The following is a 20,050-nucleotide window of genomic DNA, read 5'->3' as shown; positions in this document are numbered from 1 at the left end:
CACTTCTAACACCCAACCTAGCACCTTACAGATGGGAGACTACTGTTTAAATTAGCAAAATAATCCAAAGTGTTTTCCCAGTTCAAAGGGTAAAAATCATATATCCACACAAAAGATTCCAGATCAAAACTGGATTGATTCCAAACAGCTTAAAATTGGAAAAACACAAGAAAGTCGATCAGGCTGGGCATCAGAAGGGCATAAATTGGCAAGAAATTAATATCTATAGGAAAGAGAGGAAGCCCTGCCCTCACACTCGAGCAGCGGTAGCTGAATCCCGCTTCTTCTAATGGATTTCATCTTCCCTCTTACCTGCCAGCTTTCTACAACAAAAGATAAATACTAAATATTGAAAACAAATGTGCCTACCAATCACAAGATAAAAGTCAAGTTAAAGAAGTCAAGCCAATATTTAGTATTTTATGAAAGGAAGAGAATTCTTACAAGGTTCTTAAAGCTTAAATGCAAGGTAAAAGTCATGCTGGGTCCCAATACGAAAACCAAGCCAGCAATGTGGCTGGGGGAGGAGACACCCTACAGAGACAAAGGACACAGCCAACCTGTCGGTAAAAACGAATGTGAACTTGAAACTCGAGGGGGAAAAAAGCTGACGGGCGGTTTCACTTGTGTTTCGCTTTTTCTGAATCCATTCGGCACCCCCTGTGCGAAGGATCTGGCAGCACGTGGTGCACCCCGAGGCACGATGACGCTGCAAGCCTACCTGAAAAAGCCGTGTCCTCCACCCGCTCACCAAAAGCCTGCGGTTGGCCCTGTTCACACAGTTCTCTAGGGTACTCACGTGATTGAGAAATTTGCTGTCTCGCGTGGCCCAGCCGATCTGCATGACGCCAGAAGTGACCACAGTGACCTCGTAGTACCACACCCCAGCATCCACGCAGAAGGTGCAACGCACGCTTTCAAAAGAGGAAGCATCACAGCGAGCCTGGCAAAACCAAAGCGGGTCATAGTATACCATCAATGCCTGGAGACCACCAAAGACAAGTGACTGCTCAGAGGTGGAGTCTTTTTCCTTATCGAAGCTTCTGGTGGATGGTCATTTCCTTCTCTGTGCATCCCCAGGTACAAAAAGTGCAAAACAGAATGAAGCACACTCTGTTTTATGGTTTTATCCCCAAGGAGTCCTAACAGGGTTGAAAGACCTCAAAGATGGCCACAGGAAGAATTAACGAGGCTACTGGCTTCTTTTTGAAGTACTTACAGGTATTTACCTTCACAGTGGAATCTTTTACAGATGCATTAACATGGCCTTAACCTGCACTTGTTAGGATGGAGACAGAGAAGGACACTGAAGGGTATAAGACGGGATACCCCAAGATAATCTAAAGCAGAAAACTACGGAGGCATTTGGCAATACGCAAGATCAAAGTGCTGTCTGCAGCCACTCTTCAAACAGTTCTTTAATCTTGACATGTCTAGTGCCTTATGGTGCCTTCTTGTACAGAAGCAGCGTTCACCAACGTGCACCACAAAATCGGCAACATTTCCAACACGCAGGGAAGAGGGGGAACATTAGACAGAATACAACTGGTTATGCAGGGATTTAAAAAGGAAGGGCTTCTTTAGGAAACACTAGTCTTTGTACCTTTAGCTGAATAAAATGGCAGAGATTGAAAACAGACATATTTACATCAAATTTTCTTTCTTTTAAAAAAAAATTTTTTTTTAATGTTTTTATTTTTATTTTTGAGACAGAGAGAGACAGAGCATGAGCAGGGGAGGGGCAGAGAGAGGGGGAGACACAGAATCTGAAGCAGGCTCCAGTCTCTGAGCTGTCAGCACAGATCCCGATGCGGGGCTTAAACTCACAGAGTGTGAGATCATGACCTGAGCTGAAGTCGGACACTCAACTGACTGAGCCACCTAGGCGCCCCCATCAAATTTTCTATAGAGAACAAACAATTGCTGGAGGGGAGGTGGGTGGAGGGATGGGTTAAATGGGTGATGGACATTAAGGAGGGCACTGGTTGTGATGAGCATTGGGCGTTGTATGTAAGTGATGCATCACTAAATTATATACCCGAAACTAATATTAACACTGTATGTTAACTGGAATTTAAAGAAAACTTGAAGCTACAAAAAAAAAAAAAAAATCAAATTGTCAAAAAATATTATAGTGCTTACTTACTATGAGTATAGCACGTGTGGGATATAAAAGACTAAGTAATATCCCAAACACCTTCTGTCTGCCAGTTCTACCTCTAAACACTCTTGGAGTATGAAATGAACTTCCATCTATTCTGCAAAAAATTGCTTTTTTGTTCAGAACCAGGGTGTGAAAATGAGACCAAGATTTCTTCCCCCTGAATGTTCCATCCATGAAAGCTTTACCTCCAAGCCATGAGGCGAGATCTTCAGGTACTCGCTGACATCGTTGCTATTCAGCATGGCCCTAATGCTATTCAAGTCCACTTTCTCATAGGTCAGCTGCCTACTGTCTTTTAAAACTGCAAAAGAAAAAGTGGTCATGTTTCTAAGGCAGGCTGTTGTGGGGAAAAAGCTAGTGTCATCACTGGCTGCCATTCTAGTTAAGGGGAGGTGCTCAGAAATGGCAGAATTGGTAGGGAGACTTAAAGACCTTGGCTCTGTTGCTGCACGACCACATGAGGATCAATTAAGCAAAAGTTAGGACAGGCTAGGACAGCACTGTGAGGTTCATGCTTCTGCTCTCTGGATTTGTTATTTTGCATGCAACCAAAGCCAAACTATACTTTCTAAGAACGATTCTTTCACTGGCACCACACAGGCTGTGCACAAAGCAACTCCCCACAGTGCTGTGGCAGGAGCAGGGGGTGCACACATCCAGCCGTGCTTCTACACAGTGCTAACTCTGGAGGGGGAGTGAGGATTAGTACTAGGGGTAGTTTTAGTTCTAGCAGCTGTTGGAAGGGAACAAGAAAAGCTGGGAGCAACCCTCCTGACATAGGTAAGACGCGTCTTGAGTTTTGAAGAGCCAAGTTAGGATAAGGAGGAGAGTAAAGACAGAGAACTCCAAGTGAGGGAAAGGCCCAGAGGCAGGAATGACTGGGGCCCGCTTATAGGACAGTGAGGAGATAGTTTGCGTCAGAAGAGTTGATTAGACACTGCTATTTTTTAAAATTTATTTTTGAGAGACAGAGACAGAGAGAACAGGGGAGGGGCAGAGAGAGAGGGAGACACAGAATCTGAAGCAGGTTCTAGGCTCCAAGCTGTTAGCACAGAGCCCAACGTGAGGCTTGAATTCATGAACCGCAAGATCATGACCTAAGCCGAAGTTGGATGCTTAACTGACTGAGCCACCCAGGTGCCCCACTGCTATTTTTTTTAATGTTTACTTTTGAGAAAGAGGGAGAGAGAGAGAGAGGGAGAGAGAGAGAAACAGAGTCTGCGCAGGCGCATGCACATGGGGGAGGAGTGGAGAGGAAGAGGGAGACAGAGAATCCCAAGCAGGCTCCATGCTATGAGAGCAAAGTCCGATGCTAGGCTCAAACTCATGAACCATGAGATCATGACCTGAGCTGAAATCAAGAGTTAGACGCTTAACTGACTGAGTCACCCGGGCACCCCTAGACACTGCCATTTGATTAATGGCCCTGACGCAGCAGGAAGTAGGGTATCAGTAAAAGTCTGTGAACAGAAAGAGTGCTGGAATTAGAAGCATTCCATATAATTCTTATCTAGAGGGTCCCTAGAATGTTTTTCTGCTAGAATACAGCCAAGCTACAGTATAGGACCTTATAAGGTAAGTGTCACATTCACTACAGAATAGTGGTCCTGTGTAAGAAATGGGTTTGGAAGGGGAAACAGGCTTTTTCCTTTTTGGAAGGACAATTGCTACTTACAGAGATTGTCTAAGCTCCACTGGGCACAGAACCCAACCTGACGTTTCAGATAATCAGGATCATCAGCCCAGGACTCCAATGTGACAAGCCGGTCACTAATACTGGATTCAGAGATAGTCAATTTATTTTCACCTGTTTGGGAAGACATAAACCTTGAATTAACCATGAAAGGGTAGGATGACAAGGGATACAGGAGTACTGATGCCTAGGGGCACTTGTACCCCAATGTTTATAGCAGCACTCTCAACAATAGCCAAATGATGGAAAGAGCCTAAATGTCCATCAACTGATGAATGGATAAAGAAATTGTGGTTTATATACACAATGGAATACTACGTGGCAATGAGAAAGAATGAAATATGGCCTTTTGTAGCAACGTGGATGGAACTGGAGAGTGTGATGCTAAGTGAAATAAGCCATACAGAGAAAGACAGATACCATATGGTTTCACTCTTATGTGGATCCTGAGAAACGTAACAGAAACCCATGGGGGAGGGGAAGGGAAAAAAAAAAAAAAAAAAGAGGTTAGAGTGGGAGAGAGCCAAAGCATAAGAGACTGTTAAAAACTGAGAACAAACTGAGGGTTGTTGGGGGGTGGGAGGGAGGGCAGGGTGGGTGATGGGTATTGAGGAGGGCACCTTTTGGGATGAGCACTGGGTGTTGTATGGAAACCAATTTGACAGTAAATTTCATATATTAAAAAATAAATAAATAAATAAATAAATTAAAAAAAAAATAAAAAAATAAATAAATAATAATTAAAAAAAAAAAAAAAAAAAAAAGAAATATGGCCTTTTGTAGCAATGTGGATGGAACTGGAGAGTGTGATGCTAAGTGAAATAAGCCATACAGAGAAAGACAGATACCATATGGTTTCACTCTTATGTGGATCCTGAGAAACGTAACAGAAACCCAAGGGGGAGGGGAAGGAAAAAAAAAAAAAAAAAAAGAGGTTAGAGTGGGAGAGAGCCAAAGCATAAGAGACTGTTAAAAACTGAGAACAAACTGAGGGTTGATGGGGGGTGGGAGGGAGGGCAGGGTGGGTGATGGGTATTGAGGAGGGCACCTTTTAGGATGAGCACTGGGTGTTGTATGGAAACCAATTTGACAGTAAATTTCATATATTAAAAAATAAAAAATAAATAAAAAAAAAAATAAAAAAAAAAAAGAAAGGGTAGGATGATTTGCTGGGCAGGTTAAGGGGTGGGAAGGAGCGAGGACAGGCAATTAGAAAACTTGGAAACTAGAATAAGGACATAGCCCAGGAGCCTTGACTACTTTCTGGGAAGTAGCAATCTCATCACTAATGTTTTTTTTCTTTTTTAGGTTTATTTATTTTGCATCAGAGAGAGAAAGAGAGAGAAAGTGCAAATGGGGGAGGGGCAGAGAGAGAGGGAGAGAGAATCCCAAGCAGGCTCAGTGCTGTCAGAGCAGAGTCTGATGCAGGGCTCAATCTCCTGAATTGTGAGATCATGACCTGAGCAGAAGTTGGACACTTAACTGACTGATTCACCCAGGCACCCCTCATCATTAACTTTTTAGCTACAAAAAGTCAGTAACCATGGTCATTAAGCTTTGATTCTTAGGTGAAAAACTCTTGGCTTTTGTCCCTGTTATATCTCACTGGCCTTGAAGTGTCTACCCAGACAAATACGGAACGTGTACCTGTTTGATGGGGCTCAAAGCATAAGCTCATCCAGTAAGTAATAAAAATAAGATTTTTAACAGCCAATTCAGAAGATCATTAGTGCAAGAAGTCACTATACCTACTTGTCTGTGCAAACTTTTCCAGCGCAATAAGTGCAAAGAGCATGACTGTGGGGTGGGACTGTAGCTTCTGAAAGACAACAAAAGACAGAGAAACATAAAGCAAAAACATCATTCCCCTGCAGAGGCGGCGAGTTACCAATTTCTTCTTCTTACCCAATATGTGCTTGATTTTTTTGGAGCAACCAGAACAGTTTTACTCATTTGAGTCCTTAATCCTCTGTTTGCTAATACTGCTAGTAATAAGGAACCAAGACAGAGTCTCATAAAATTGTATATTATTTTCTTGAAGCCACCGGGTTCATTTACAGATATGCAAATTTCAGAAGTATTTTGTTAAGTGCACTGTGTTATTCCACTTAGTAACATTTATATTAGGGCTTTGTGAAAGAAAACCACGCGGATTCTTACAGTGATTTAAGCAAGCCAAACAGAAACCTAGAATTGTAGCTAAGAATGACTTTTATTCAGAAGCCTTAAAGGAACCACACATTACTACCAGGTTCCAAAATTATAAATGATGGAATGAATACCTTATGGCTTAGTTTTCAGTCTGTTCTCTGCAAGGAAATCCACAAATGCTAATGGTAGGTGGGACAGCGCTCTTTAAATTACATTTAACTTCACATCACATGTGTTCATCATTTAAAGAAAAACCTACCTGCTTAACATCACACCTTCTCAGAGCCATCCTTTACCGCAGCTACGTTAGCAGCTTGCAAAGGAGCTCTAGAACATCAGGTGATTCCTACTCACTTCCCTGGGGCTCAAAGGTTCTGCAACCCCCATGCAACCACCAGCATGCCCCGCAGCAAAGCCTGTTCGGTACCCTGCTTCCTGCCATATCCACTCTCAATTCCTCAGTGTGGTTTTTCAGGCCCAGAGCCCTCCCCATCAGGATGTTCAGGCCTGTCCTCCTGTCTCTGAACCCTGTCTCCTGAACAGACAATTCTCTGTAATATGCCAGGAGCATGGTCATTTCTATCTCTGAGCTTCTGCTGGTGATGGGCCCTTAGCCAAAACCCATTTTTCCTTCCAGTGTGCACAAATCCTAACCTGTGATGTGACCTGGCTGAGATGCCACCTTCATCCGGAAGCCTGTCTCCCATGGCTCTCCTGGCCCTTACCACCACCATCTTCCACCTCCCCATCACCTTCTCGGCACTCTTATGGCACTTAGTCTGAGAGAGGGGATTTTGCCCTTGATCATGCCCTGTCATAAAATGGAGGCCAACTGTCTTGTCCGAGTAGCTCTGTTCCCCCAGTTAACCAGGAAACTTCTTAAAGGCAAAGGACTGGTTATACTACTTTTGTATCCCCACAGGGCTTGCTTAGCATAGTGGGGTGTGTCTTAGGTACATATCATATAAGTATTGAAAAATAAGGTCTTTGAGATTTTGAAGAAGGCCAATGCTCAGGAGGCCTGCAAAAATAACTTTAACAAATACAGACCAGTCAAGTCTGCAGTCCAGCAGTGTAAGAGATCTGACAGTACAACCTCAGCAAACCGCAAGCTTCACAGACAATAGATCAAGTACTCCACGACAACAGTTGTAAGAGCAGTAGCCAGAGGGGGAGGGAAGAAGTGGAGATCTGTATGCACTGGCAATCTGACCTGACAGTTTCCTGGCTTGGAATGCCATGTAATTTTGTTTCCGCTGCAGAGGTCCCTACTACCATTTGGCCGACCCTAAGGACACACACACAAAAGCCAATCATAGCGGCTATCTTAGGACTAAATTTAAAACCAGACCAACTCAGCTGCTTTTGCTTGCAATAAATTCCTATCCCGCCCTCATCTTTTTTTTTCTTTTTTTTGAACATAGGAGGGAATAAACACTCAGGAAACACCTGCAAATAAAATTTATAACTGATTCCATTCTCTGTGCCAGTGGTTAAGCTGGCAATTTTAGAAAAATGCACAGTTGTAGATGACTAAGAATAACTGGCTCTGATGCCTCACTTACCAGACACTGTAGCAAATATTCCAGTATTCCTGGGCTAAGTAAGCCTATACTTGCAGGACCTGGACAAACATAACAAACACAAGATACAATGAAATGGGCCATATTCTTTTTCATCAGTAACTAATAACAGTAAAATTGTTTTTTAGAACTCTTTGACAAGGTACTCTCACGCACAGTGTCTGATTCAAGCCTCCTGCTCTGAGGCAGGGAATAGTACTGTTTCTATTTCACAGCTGAGCAATGGAGCCCACAGTGAAGTCACTCATTCTGGTGCATTTGGAGTGCACATGGCAGAATCGGAGGCAGTACCCACGGGTCCTGATTTGGAATCCATTGTTTCTTCCACCATACAGGATTCTAACTAGCTGAGCTCTTCACCTGCACTTTGATGCTAACTTTCCTAAAGTGGGTAATGTTCATAAACAAGTTAAATATCTGCTTCTCTTCTCAGGAACTGCTCCAATGACAGTTCCTTTTCTTCGTCTCCTACCTTGTAGGTCTCTATTATCTAGCTAAACTCTATAAAGTGCATAAATGTATATTATCTATTATATGCATAAATATATACCTCCATAATCTTTATTTATTATACTGAATTTAACCTTTTATTCTTAATTTTAAAGCAAATGAGTACAACTTTTTCTTTTAAATGTCTCTCTGGGGGCGCCTGGGTGGCTCAGTCAGTTAAGCATCCGACTTCAGCTCAGGTCATGATCTCCCAGTACGTGGGTTTGAGCCCCATGTCGGGCTCTGTGCTGACAGGTCGGAGCCTGGAGCCTGCTTCAGATTCTGTGTCCCCCTCTCTCTGCCCCTACCCCACTTGTGCTCTCTTTCTCTCTCTCTCAAAAATAAACATTTAAAAATAAATAAATGTCTCTGAAACTCCTCAAAGCTAAATTAGATTGCATTCATCTCTTTGGACTTTGAGTACTTTTTTTCCAGTTAGCTCTTGTCCCTCAGTATTAATTAAATTAAATTAAATTTTTATTTTATTTCTTTTGAGACACTCCTTTCTGATACAGGTTTGATTAAAGACCTGCAATCTTCTCCATCATGTCAAAAAAACTGAAGATCTTTCTTGGTAGAGGTTTCCAGAGTTACCTGCTAGTTTCTCAGCCAAGCAACCTAGGACTGCAGATGTGTTCCTGTGTTTAGCAGGATGACCTGAGTCCTGGCAAGCTACTTCTCCATTTAAATTGAGAATTTCAGTCAATTTCTGGAGTGCATCCTAAAAACAAAAATGTACAAGGGAATTTGGTAAATATATCATCACTTAGGTTTTTTCCTCCAGGGGAATCATTTGAGACAAAAGCTATAGCCAGTTATGAAATTAACTCAGAATGCACATACAAAATGATACAATGCACCCAATGATATCAATGTTATTTGATCAACCTGGAAGTTTTCTTACATGAATTGCTAAATTCTACTTCATTCAAAATGTAGGGGCGCCTGGGTGGCTCAGTCGGTTAAGCGTCCGACTTCGGCTCAGGTCATGATCTCACAGTTCGTGAGTTCGAGCCCCACGTTGGGCTCTGTGCTGACAGCTCAGAGCCTGGAGCCTGCTTCAGCTTCTGTGCCTCCCTCTCTCTCTGCCCCTCTCCTGCTCATGCTCTGTCTCTCTCTGTCTCAAAAATAAATAAACATTAAAAAAAAAAAAATGTACCAGTTGTATTAAAAAAATATGCTGTTTACTCCTGAATCATTAAACAGACTAAATCCACCCAAATGCCAATATGATTGATAATAATAGGGTCTTAGTGATGTTTAAGTAAAAGGTTACTTACATTTTTTTTTTTTTTTTTTTTAATCAAGCAAGAACAAAGCTCACCAGAGTTTTTGAGGCAAATTATAACAGAAACCTCTCATAAGCCTAGGTAAAGGTCATTTCATCAGTGACTGGGCCAAAGGCTTTTCTCTTCTGTTCATAAGTTTTTCCATGTTGTGCCCAAATGTCTGAGGCTCAACCAAATGACAGATGCCAGCACCAAAAATTTAAAAAAAAAACAACAAAAACCCATTCCATAGAAGATATGGACTAAGGCAATGAAAGTTTGATACTTTTGTTCTATTTAAGGGAAAATCAAGGTCATACCAATCTTTAATATGTTAGAGTAAGACTCACAAGGGCTTTTAGTATAATAGCTTTTTCTCTTAATAGGAAACATTAAAGAAAACCTTTTGTTATGAGGAAATTTGTTTAGAGACAGGTAAGAAAATCAGCTCAGCAATTGAACATCGTCTTCCAACTTCAAGAAGATTGCTGTTTCAAATATAAATGTTTTAATTTTTAACATTTTAAAATTTTAAACCAAAGCTTTATAGTAAGTTAGTGATAGAAAGAGGATGTAGCACTTCATTAGAAATAAAAAAGTTTGGGGCGCCTGAGTGGCGCGGTCGGTTAAGCGTCTGACTTCAGCCAGGTCATGATCTCGCGGTCCGTGAGTTTGAGCCCCGCGTCAGGCTCTGGGCTGATGGCTCGGAGCCTGGAGCCTGTTTCCGATTCTGTGTCTCCCTCTCTCTCTGCCCCTCCCCCGTTCGTGCTCTGTCTCTCTCTGTCCCAAAAATAAATAAAAAACGTTGAAAAAAAAAAAAAAAAGAAATAAAAAAGTTTACATAATGCCCCTCAGTCAATATTCAGTCAATATTGAATGAAACAGACCACAAATGTATAAAGAGGAAATGCATTATATCAAAGGTTCTTTGTAGGCATTTATCCTGTGTTTAAGCATAGGTGACAGTTTCATTAAAGAGAAGTATTAACTTACTTTAGTGGGCAATGGACATTCATCTAGTAACAATGTTATAACAGCTGGTCCCAGTGGATCTTCCAATGGAATAACTCTAATTAAAGACTGGACAACATCCAACCATCCTTCATCTAAGAGCAAATCAATAAGATTATATGGTAGAGCCACTATTTCTAAAATGTGAAAATATATCACTTATAACACAAGGTGACTTTATATTAAAATAGAAACACTTTTGGCTTTTATCTTGTAGCTTTTAAGCAGTTAACATTTGGCATAGACAGTCATTAATTGTAGTCATCACGGTAGAACCAAAGATTCTTAATTTGCAGGAGCCTGGTGATTTGGGGGCATCTTTATTTGGAGAGAATTGAAGCTATGGTCCTGGGTTCTCAAATTATAATTAAAATAGTTTTCAGCATCTTGTTTATAACATAGGAGCGTACTGAGAAGATTAAATATCTGAAGCAGTTGGTTCTACTTTCACAATGATACTTAGGAAATTAAGGGCCAAAAAACTACCCTTCCCATTCTGGAAGAGTTTTGGTCAAAGATCTGTCAATGCTCCCCCAAGTTCTCTTTTAATAATTTAGGTGAAATAAAACCGTTACTGAGAGGTGTAGCTACATATTCAGGATGCAATATATAGTGATTATTAATTTTTACCTTTGGATAGGAAAACTTCTGCACACGTTGGTCATGTGTATTAAGTACTTTTGGAATCTTTTATTTAAAAAAAGTGGCCATATTTTCCATAATTATGAATTCATTAGAAAATATTTTTTTAAAAATTTGAAAAATACCTGTTTCTGCCATTTCGTGCAATGTAATCATTGAATAGGGAGGTTCCTGATCACTGAAAAACAAATAGTCAACACATCAAACTTGAAGAAATAAGAAATGACAATTCCAAATAAAAATTCAAACTGACAGGGTGGTATAGAAAGAGAAAGAAGAAATGAACATGGAAGGTTGTGGAGAAAGATGGAAGAGACAACTGGAGATACACGCTGTGAGGACAAATATACACCACATGTGTTCATTTTCAAGACCAAGACCATCATCTGTGATGGCCCTCTAATAAAAGGGGCAGGAGGGCATAGGCACGGACCACCACATGGCCTGGAGCAAAAGCATGGGACTAGAACTGGAGACTGCAGAACTACTTTCAGCTTTCCTCTAGAGGCCCAGTGCCAACCAAGATGAGCTAGGGAGGCCAAAGTCATCTTCCTCCAACTTACCTCAAAGAAACACCAGGAAGGGAGATTACAATCTCAACTGAGGATTTATGGAAGCAAGCGTCTACATAAACGTCTTCATTTTTAAGTGTTCTTCTGGGAGATAACACTATTTGCTTAAGTTTCATAAAATGGCAGTAGAAGGAAAAGAAACCAAACTTAATCAAGGAGATATTTAATATTGTAGATGATGCTCTAAAATGGCATTATAAACTGTAATTTAGTGGGTTTTCAATCTGTGATCCCAGGAATCTTAAGGAAGTGCTTTAGGGGAACTTCACTAATGAACGAAATATTTTCCATCAAACAATGGTAAATCTAATTACTTAGATCTAATTCAGGTTTATTTACATATCGTGGCTCTCTGCTTTACTATGAAGAAACCTGTAAAAACTATTGTTTTCAATCATTTAATCCTCAGAATACTCTTATGATATGGAAATTATTAAGTTAATTTCAGGTACTCATTAGGTACTTGTTATCTGACATACCCTGTACCTTTCCATAACAAGGGAAAATTATCATTTAAAAGATTTGCTTTAGCGGCACCTGGGTGGCTCAGTTCCTTAAGCATCAGACTCTTGATTTCAGCTCAGGTAATGATCTCATGGTTTGTGAGATCTGGCCCTGCATGGGGCTCTGAGCTGACAGCATGGAGCTTGGGATTCTCTCTCTCCCTCTCTCTGTCCCTCCCCTGAATGCGCGCACACACACACTCTCTCTCTCTCTCTCTCAGAAGAAATAACAAGTAACCACTCAAAAGATTTGTCTTAAATGATGTAACTGACCAATTACAAATATTTCTGGAGAGCAATCTGGCAATAATGAAATTAAATGTCCCAACAATGCCAGAGAAACTATTAACACAGGTAATAGATGTGTAGGAGATTATTTGTCATAATGCTATTTGTAGGAACAAAAATTTGGAATCAATGTAAGTGACCATCACCAGATAACAGGATAACAAAATATAAGACTTTCAAACGTACAAAGGAATAATCTGCAGGACTCAGGAGTTGTAGCTTGATACACAGCAACATAGGTCTCAAATAATGTTGACAGAAGTTAAAAACAAAGATTTATGTATCACTTATGTAAGTTTTTAAAATCACACACAAAATACTATTATAAACTTCCTATAGAGACACAAACATACATATGGCAGGCAGACTGGAAGAAAATAACCTTAAATTCACGAGAATGGTTACCCATTGATATTTGGTTAGTGGGTCAGGCAAAGGGGACAACAGGATTAGGGAAAAAGGAAAGAATAATAAAAATGTGGTAGAGTCAGTGACCAATGAGGACCACAACACCTCGATTCTACACAGATGCACTTTAAGGACACACACACATCCTTACATTCAAAAAACAAGACAAACTTCTCTGTGGAACAGAAATGCAGCAGAAATTCCTGGTGGGACGCAGGAGCTAGAGCTGCAGGACAATGGGGCTCACTGTCTGGAACTAGACAGAGGTGACCAGGAGCTCTATGCCTGCAGGGTAGGTAATGGGGACCAAAACCACACCTGTGCAAGGGATGGAACAGACTCAGGAAGTGAAGCTCAGATGGGGTTCCCCTCTCAGTGAAAGAAGTTGGAAAAAAGTTAGGAATGACACTCTGAGCTACAACTGATATCAAGCTGCAAGTCTCCAGTGACAGAAAAGGCAAAGAAAGCCATGTAGCAGGACTCAGGCTATGGGAACGCAGACCTGCCAATTTTAGGTTAAGTCGTAGACTGAAGGTAGATGGAGATAACAGCAAAAATGACAGGAAGAGAGACAGAATGACAGAGAGGAAGACAGAACAGATGCAGACACGCAGACACACACACACACACACACACACACACACACACACACTGAGGAAAAAACTTCCATCAGGAGGAGTCTGTAACTTAAAGTCCCAAACTATATGAGAATAATATTAATACCACTGACAATTTGAGGATAAAATCACTACCAAAAAAAAAAAAAAATGCAAATAAGAGAACTTCAAAACGACTTTAAGTATATTTAAAGTGTGTTTCCAATATAAGCCTCTCACTACAGCTTTAGAAACTGCTCCCCTCTCTCAGATCAACATCATCCTTTCCTAAGTAACAAGCAAAATGAGGAGAACAATCAATACCAATTATTCTAGAATTGTGACATCTGCATACATCCTTTTAGGTATATTCTTACCAAGTCCATCAGTCCTATCTTCCACGGTTAGTTTTAACAGCCTTATAAACTTTATAGGTATGAAATTCTTCTCCTTTAGTAGTTTCTGAAAAACAAGCTACAGTGACTATGTTTGTAACTGTCTGAACGCTGTTTGGCCATTAGCTTCTCGAACAGGTCCCGTCACACTTGCTCTACATCTGCCTTATTTGCTCATTCTCAGAAGAGTTATACCTATAATTTGGTATAAGCAGGTTTACGGTAAAGATGACCCTATTACTCAAATGCACGCTATTTGCCTCAGGTTAGTGAATTAGTTGCTTCATCAACAAGTTCACTTATAATGTGTAATATTTTCTAAAAGATTGGAGATAAATCTCCTACTCTGCTTCCATACTGTCTTCATCACTTTCTTAAAAAATACGGCAAAGCCTATTCTGTACTTCTCGAATGGGCTTAAATAACACTGCTTGTGGTTTCCTTATTTGGGAAGGGAAACTTTTCACTATAATTTTATTGTATGTTTTAAACGTCACCATGCAGAGAGGCCCCCGGGTGGCTCAATCAGTTAAGCGTCGACTCTTGATTTCAGCTCAGGTCATGACCTCACAGGGTTGTGAGATGGAGCCTTGTGTGTGTGCACCCCACCCCCACCCCCCAGGTGCAGGTCTACTTGAGATTCTCTCTCCCTACGCTCCTGCCCTGCTCACGCGCTTGCATGTGCTGTCTCTCAAAAACAACACGAAACAAACGAACAAAAAAACCCAGGCACCATGAAGAAACTTTAAATAACAGTTTCTAGCTTCTTGACTGAGTTTGAGGGATGTAAATGGCATAGATTTATATTCAACAAATATTTTCTACAAACATATGAGCATTAAAATTCATAAAATTAACAACAAAACAAGAGGTGTTGGTGAGGATGCAGAGAAAGGGAAACCCTCTTGCACTGCTGGTGGGAATGCAAACTGATGCAGCCGCTCTGGAAAGAAGTGTGGAGATTCCTCAAAAAACTAAAAACAGAACTACCCTATGGCCCAGCAATTGCACTATTAGGTATTTACCTAAAGGATACAAAAATACAGATTCCAAGGGGGTACGTGCAACCCAATGCTTCTAGCAGCATTATCAACAATAGCCAAATTATGGAGATAATTTGTCCCTTGGGACAAATTTTTATGTCCCAAGGGACATAAAAATGTCCCTTGACTGTCAAATGAATAAAGATGTATATATACAATGGAATATTGCTCAGCCATCAAAAAAAAAAAAGAAAATCTTGCCACTTGCAATGACGTGGATGGAGCTAGAATATGTTATGCTAAGTGAAAAAAGTCAATCAGAGAAAGAAAAATACATGATTTCACTCATATGTGTAATATAAGAAATAAAACAGATGGATATATAGGAAGGGGAGGGAAAGAGAAGAGAGGGAAACAAACTACAAGAGACTCTTAACTGCTAGAGAACACACTGAGGGTTGATGAAGGGAGGGGGGTGGGAGACGGGCTAGATGGGTGGTGAGTATTAAGAAGGGCACTTGTGATGAGCACGGGGTGTTGAATGTAAATGATGAATCACTGAATTCTACCTCTGAAACCAATGTTGTACTGTATATTAACTACAATATAAATAATTAAAAAAAAGAAATAAAAAGAGTCTATCCACAGTATAAACAAAATTGATCCAGATACCAGAACTGCTTCAAAAGCTGGTATTAATAACGTTAGGAAGACCTTTCTGAATTGGTTATGGAGAAGATTTGTAAGAACCTCCTTTCCCCAGCCTGTTCTACAGCAGATATTAAGATGTACAAAATAAATTTATTTCTATAAGGGAAAAAATTCCCCTCAGAAAAATATGCACAGGTATACCTTGCTTAACACTATAATTTTGAGGAATTAAAACTAGGTTTTATAAAAGTGATTATCAAATATTTAGATACTTAAATTTACTAGCAGAGCCTGAGGCAAAAAGAACCCAGATATAACTTTAAAAAAAAGTTGGGGCACCTGGGTGGCTCGGTTGAATGTCTGGCTCCTCTTGATTTCAGCTCAGCTCATGATCTCGAAGTTCATGGGATCGAGCCCTGTGTCAGGCTCTGTGCTGACAGTGTGGAGCCTGCTTGGGATTCTCTCTCTCTCTCTCTCTCTCTCTCTCTCTCTCTCTGCTCTTCCCCCCTGCTTGTGCTCCCTCTCTCTCTCTCTCAAAATAAATAAGCATTAAAAAAAATACTATCATCTACTGAGTGATTGTTATGTGTAAGGCACTATTCTAGATGCTTTACATATATTATGATAATCTCTGTAAGAAAGACATAATTTCCCTCTTATAGATGAGAAACCTGAGGCTTAGAGAATTAATTCGCCCACTATTATGTAGCTAGTCAAGGGGCTGGGCCGAAATTTGAAACTTGGTTGATCATGGTTCTAAAACTTTTGCTCCTAACTACTGAACTGCAGTTAAGTTAAAATATTTTTTCAACTTGAACAATGTTCTTTCATTTCACTGTTATTCAATCTGGGATTTCATACATATAGTTAGACAAAGCAGGGGAGAAACAAAACACGTACAGGTGTGCCCTGCAGTTTCAATTTACAAGCTTCCCAAATGGATCTAAGATGGCCAAATAAGGGATACAAAAAGAGAGGAGGACGAATGCTTTCCTTGATCTATGTCCTTACATCGCCAACAGAAAGTGCACACAGCCATGCTCTCGGAAAAATAACTCATCTTGAATCTCTGGTCTGTGGCGTAGATAGGCAAGCAAGATAAGAATCAGTCTTTGTGAAACCATTTCCTATTGTAGCTTGCAACACAAACTCGCTCCTTATTTACTACATTCCCTAATAAAGATCCTAGCTTTGTGCTTTCTGCTATTGAAATGTTTAGATATTTCCAGGCAGGAGTAGATGTTAGCAAGTAAAAATATCAAAGCTTATAATTTACTCTGCCATCAGAGGAGAAATAAAATATTCTCCCTTGCCTTATGAGCTCAAGGCTTGGTGAAGAGATCCTAATGAAGTGAAGGAGTCAAAGGTTATGGTTCCTATAGAACGCTGTCATCTCATAGGAGGCGGCGAGGAGTCAGATACTTACTTGTCTACAAGAGTCCGTATGACTGCTAGTGTGTCCAGCACTAGTCCATCTACATTTTGTTTCTTTCTCCTTGGCTCATGTGGTCCTCGGCCCCTCCTTGGTGGCCGAACAGGGTCCCGGGGTTGGCTCCTCATGTCAGCAGTGGGTACTGCACTGTTCTCGGCTTGTTGCTGCTGGGTGTCAACACTATCTTCCGCTCCACTGTCATCTCGGCAGATACAGGAATTACCCATGGTAGCAGTGGCACCTCTAGTCCCCAGGAAGTGGGCTATGTGCTCCTCAAGAGTCAACAGCAGACCCTGGCCAAGGCTTCTGCTCACTAAGAACACGGCCCAACCAAAGACAATCATTTAGATAGTTTTCAGTTTTCCAAGTACTGTTTTCATAATCTGGAGTGGAGGAACTTGCATTCTATTTGTTTTTAACAAACGAATATGGAAGAAAGTTGCAGAACCGATCTCCAACATTATCAATTACAGGGAACCTGGGTCATCCAGTGGCAGTTCTAAAAGAGAAGAAAAGAAAAATGCATCAAAGATTCTTGGTCATTTAATTACTCACAGTTTCTAAGTTTGATTTTATAGGCATAGGATTACAGTGGGAAATCATCTCTGGTTATTTTTATAGGTTTCCGACACAAAGAGGTATCTTTACATAAGGGAATTACGATCAAGAACTTCTTTTTAGCATTACAACATAAAGTTGATTGCTAAACCATATCCTTGTAAACCACACAAATTACCACTGATTTCCCCCCCCCCCAAATCCATATGCATGGTTCTACCTATGCAGAAATACATTAGAAGAATGTGTGCCATTGTTGCAAAGACTCCTTTAATGGATTAAAAAAAAAAAAAGAACTGTTTCCTTTTTAAATTTAAATGTATGAGAAAAGTTAATATTTCAAATAAACTATCTAATTACAGATGCTTATTGTTAAAAAAAAGTTATGACACAAATATGTTAGCACCCACTTGATATCAAGGAGAATAAAGAGTAGAGTGTTTCACTTGAATGCAATCACCAAACTGTACACGTTTCCCATTTGGAGGCACTCTTGAGAATTTACAGAAATCATACAAGCAGTTACAAAGTTTTTCTGTTATGTCGGCAAGACTGTTTGGAGAGAGGCAAATACACATTACAAAGTTACATTTTCACAACGCTGAGTTTTTTGTACAATATGTCTGCTGCTCCAAAGTTACAAAAGAGCACATCCATGATCTTTGTCTAAAAATACTGACTAGGCACCCTATGCCTGCACCATGCTGGCACTGGGAGAATAAAAATGAACAAGGCACAGTCCCTGCCCTCCAGGAATTCATGGATGGCAATTCTCATCCCATACAGTCTGGTCATCAACAAAAACCTAATGATAGAACCACCTCCTCATTAAACTGAGAAAATCTGGTTAGGTCTAGAAAGGATTTGGAAGAAGAAAACAGAAGTGGGAGGGGGTTGGCAGTAGAAAGTAAAAAATCATGCCAAGACCCGGAGACAAGACCCATAAGGACAAAATGGACGTATAAGGAAGAGAGACTAGTGTGTACTCTCAACATTTGGTTATTTACAATTAAATCTGTGTATATTGAGCACTGGCTCAGGAATAGCTATAAATAAAATGTGTAATTCAATGGAGCAAGAGAAAAGCAAGAGAAAAATTAACTCCATTATTGGGACAGATTTGCAGCAAATTCTTTTAAATATTTGCCTAGTTTCATTACTGTTCATGGGGGAAAACTAAAGGAAAGGAGATGGAGATAGAAAGCCTTTACTCATACATATAATAATCTAATATAACCCATAGAGGGAGGGGGAGGGACAACAGAAGGAAGAGGAGGGAGGGATGGGAAGAAAGAAGAGAGTTAACACACAGTATCTCTCTCCAGACTAGCAAGATAGCAATGGCTGAGCCAAGTAATACCATAGGTATTTTGGTTCTCCCCAGTCAGGCTGTCTTTAAAATTTGGAGGTTATACTTAAAAGGATGTGACTGAAGTATAGGTAGGAGCATGAGACAAGGACTCTGCTGGAAACAGCTTCTTAAAAGAGAATCAACAAAGAGTTGAAGTAATACCATTCCCATTACTGCAGGGACCATGGTACACATACAATTCCCCTCAGAGAGTAGATAATTAAGAGATCTCAATGCTTAAAAGGACAAGAGACAGAAATCAGAAATAAGGCTTTAAAAGGGTCCCTGCTATAAATTTCTACTGATCTTATAAACTATGCTGCTAAGACCAAAAAGTAACATATTTAAGAAGCAGTGCTCCAGCCCTTCTCACAGAAATTTCAGAGAAGACACTGTTGGAACAATTCAGACGAAGTGGGTAAAGAACCCAATGTTTTCTTTTCTTTTCTTTTTTTTTTTTTTTTTTTACATTTATTTATTTTTGAGACAGAGAGAGACAGAGCATGAACGGGGAAGGGTCAGAGAGAGAGGGAGACACAGAATCTGAAACGGGCTCCAGGCTCTGAGCAGTCAGCACAGAGCCCGACGCGGGGCTCGAACTCACGGACCGCGAGATCGTGACCTGAGCCCAAGTCGGACGCTTAACCGACTGAGCCACCCAGGCGCCCCAGAACCCAACGTTTTCTGATAGGTCTGCCCAGTTGATATGCCACTAGAGCACTCCCATGAAATATCAAAGAATTATATTAAAAGTTTTTTATCTGTTAACTTTTTAATGTTTACTTATTTTTGAGAGAGAGAAAGACAGCGTGAGCACGAACAAGCAGGAGTGGGGGAGAGGCAGAGAGACGGAGACAGAATCTGAAGCAGGCTCCAGGCTCTGAGCTGTCAGCACAGAGCCCCATATGGGGCTCGAGCCCATGAACCATGAGATCATGACCTGAGCTGAAGTCGGACACTTCACCAACTGAGCCATCCAGGCACCCCATCTGTTAACTTTTTAAAACAAAAGATGGATGCACTTTCATTTTAAGACTGAAATGCTGCATACAGTCTACAGAAAAGTGAAAGCCTCTCTTCTGCATAGCCCATTCCTTTCCCAGAGGTAACCCCTGCTAAAAGCTTCATGTGTCTGTTTGCACACTAATATACTTAAAAACAACAACTATTTAAAAAAATTTTTTTTTCAACGTTTTTTATTTATTTTTGGGACAGAGAGAGACAGAGCATGAACGGGGGAGGGGCAGAGAGAGAGAGGGAGACACAGAATCGGAAACAGGCTCCAGGCTCCGAGCCATCAGCCCAGAGCCTG

The 20,050-nt window shown here is 40.6% G+C and overlaps 1 protein-coding gene across 2 annotated transcripts in view; it reads right to left on the bottom strand.

The window, feature by feature from the left end:
* RSPRY1 (ring finger and SPRY domain containing 1) overlaps positions 1 to 20,050 on the bottom strand; it is a 45,775-nt gene that overhangs the window by 15,459 nt on the left and 10,266 nt on the right. For both annotated transcript variants that reach the window (XM_058709207.1, XM_058709206.1), the window contains exons 2-10: positions 16,824 to 17,328; positions 11,127 to 11,179; positions 10,342 to 10,454; positions 8,675 to 8,801; positions 7,574 to 7,632; positions 5,610 to 5,676; positions 3,840 to 3,971; positions 2,350 to 2,465; positions 800 to 943 (exon numbers count right to left, since the gene is read on the bottom strand). In XM_058709207.1, the coding sequence (XP_058565190.1) occupies positions 800 to 943; positions 2,350 to 2,465; positions 3,840 to 3,971; positions 5,610 to 5,676; positions 7,574 to 7,632; positions 8,675 to 8,801; positions 10,342 to 10,454; positions 11,127 to 11,179; positions 16,824 to 17,173 (1,161 nt within the window). In that variant the 5' untranslated portion in view covers positions 17,174 to 17,328. The remainder of the gene's footprint in view (positions 1 to 799; positions 944 to 2,349; positions 2,466 to 3,839; positions 3,972 to 5,609; positions 5,677 to 7,573; positions 7,633 to 8,674; positions 8,802 to 10,341; positions 10,455 to 11,126; positions 11,180 to 16,823; positions 17,329 to 20,050) is intronic.

This window comes from Neofelis nebulosa, chromosome 17, assembly GCF_028018385.1.
Source record: "Neofelis nebulosa isolate mNeoNeb1 chromosome 17, mNeoNeb1.pri, whole genome shotgun sequence".
In the NCBI taxonomy this organism is placed as follows: domain Eukaryota; kingdom Metazoa; phylum Chordata; class Mammalia; order Carnivora; family Felidae; genus Neofelis; species Neofelis nebulosa.
The sequence above is the reverse complement of the archived record's forward strand: the minus strand, read 5'-3'. Positions and strand labels throughout refer to the sequence as shown.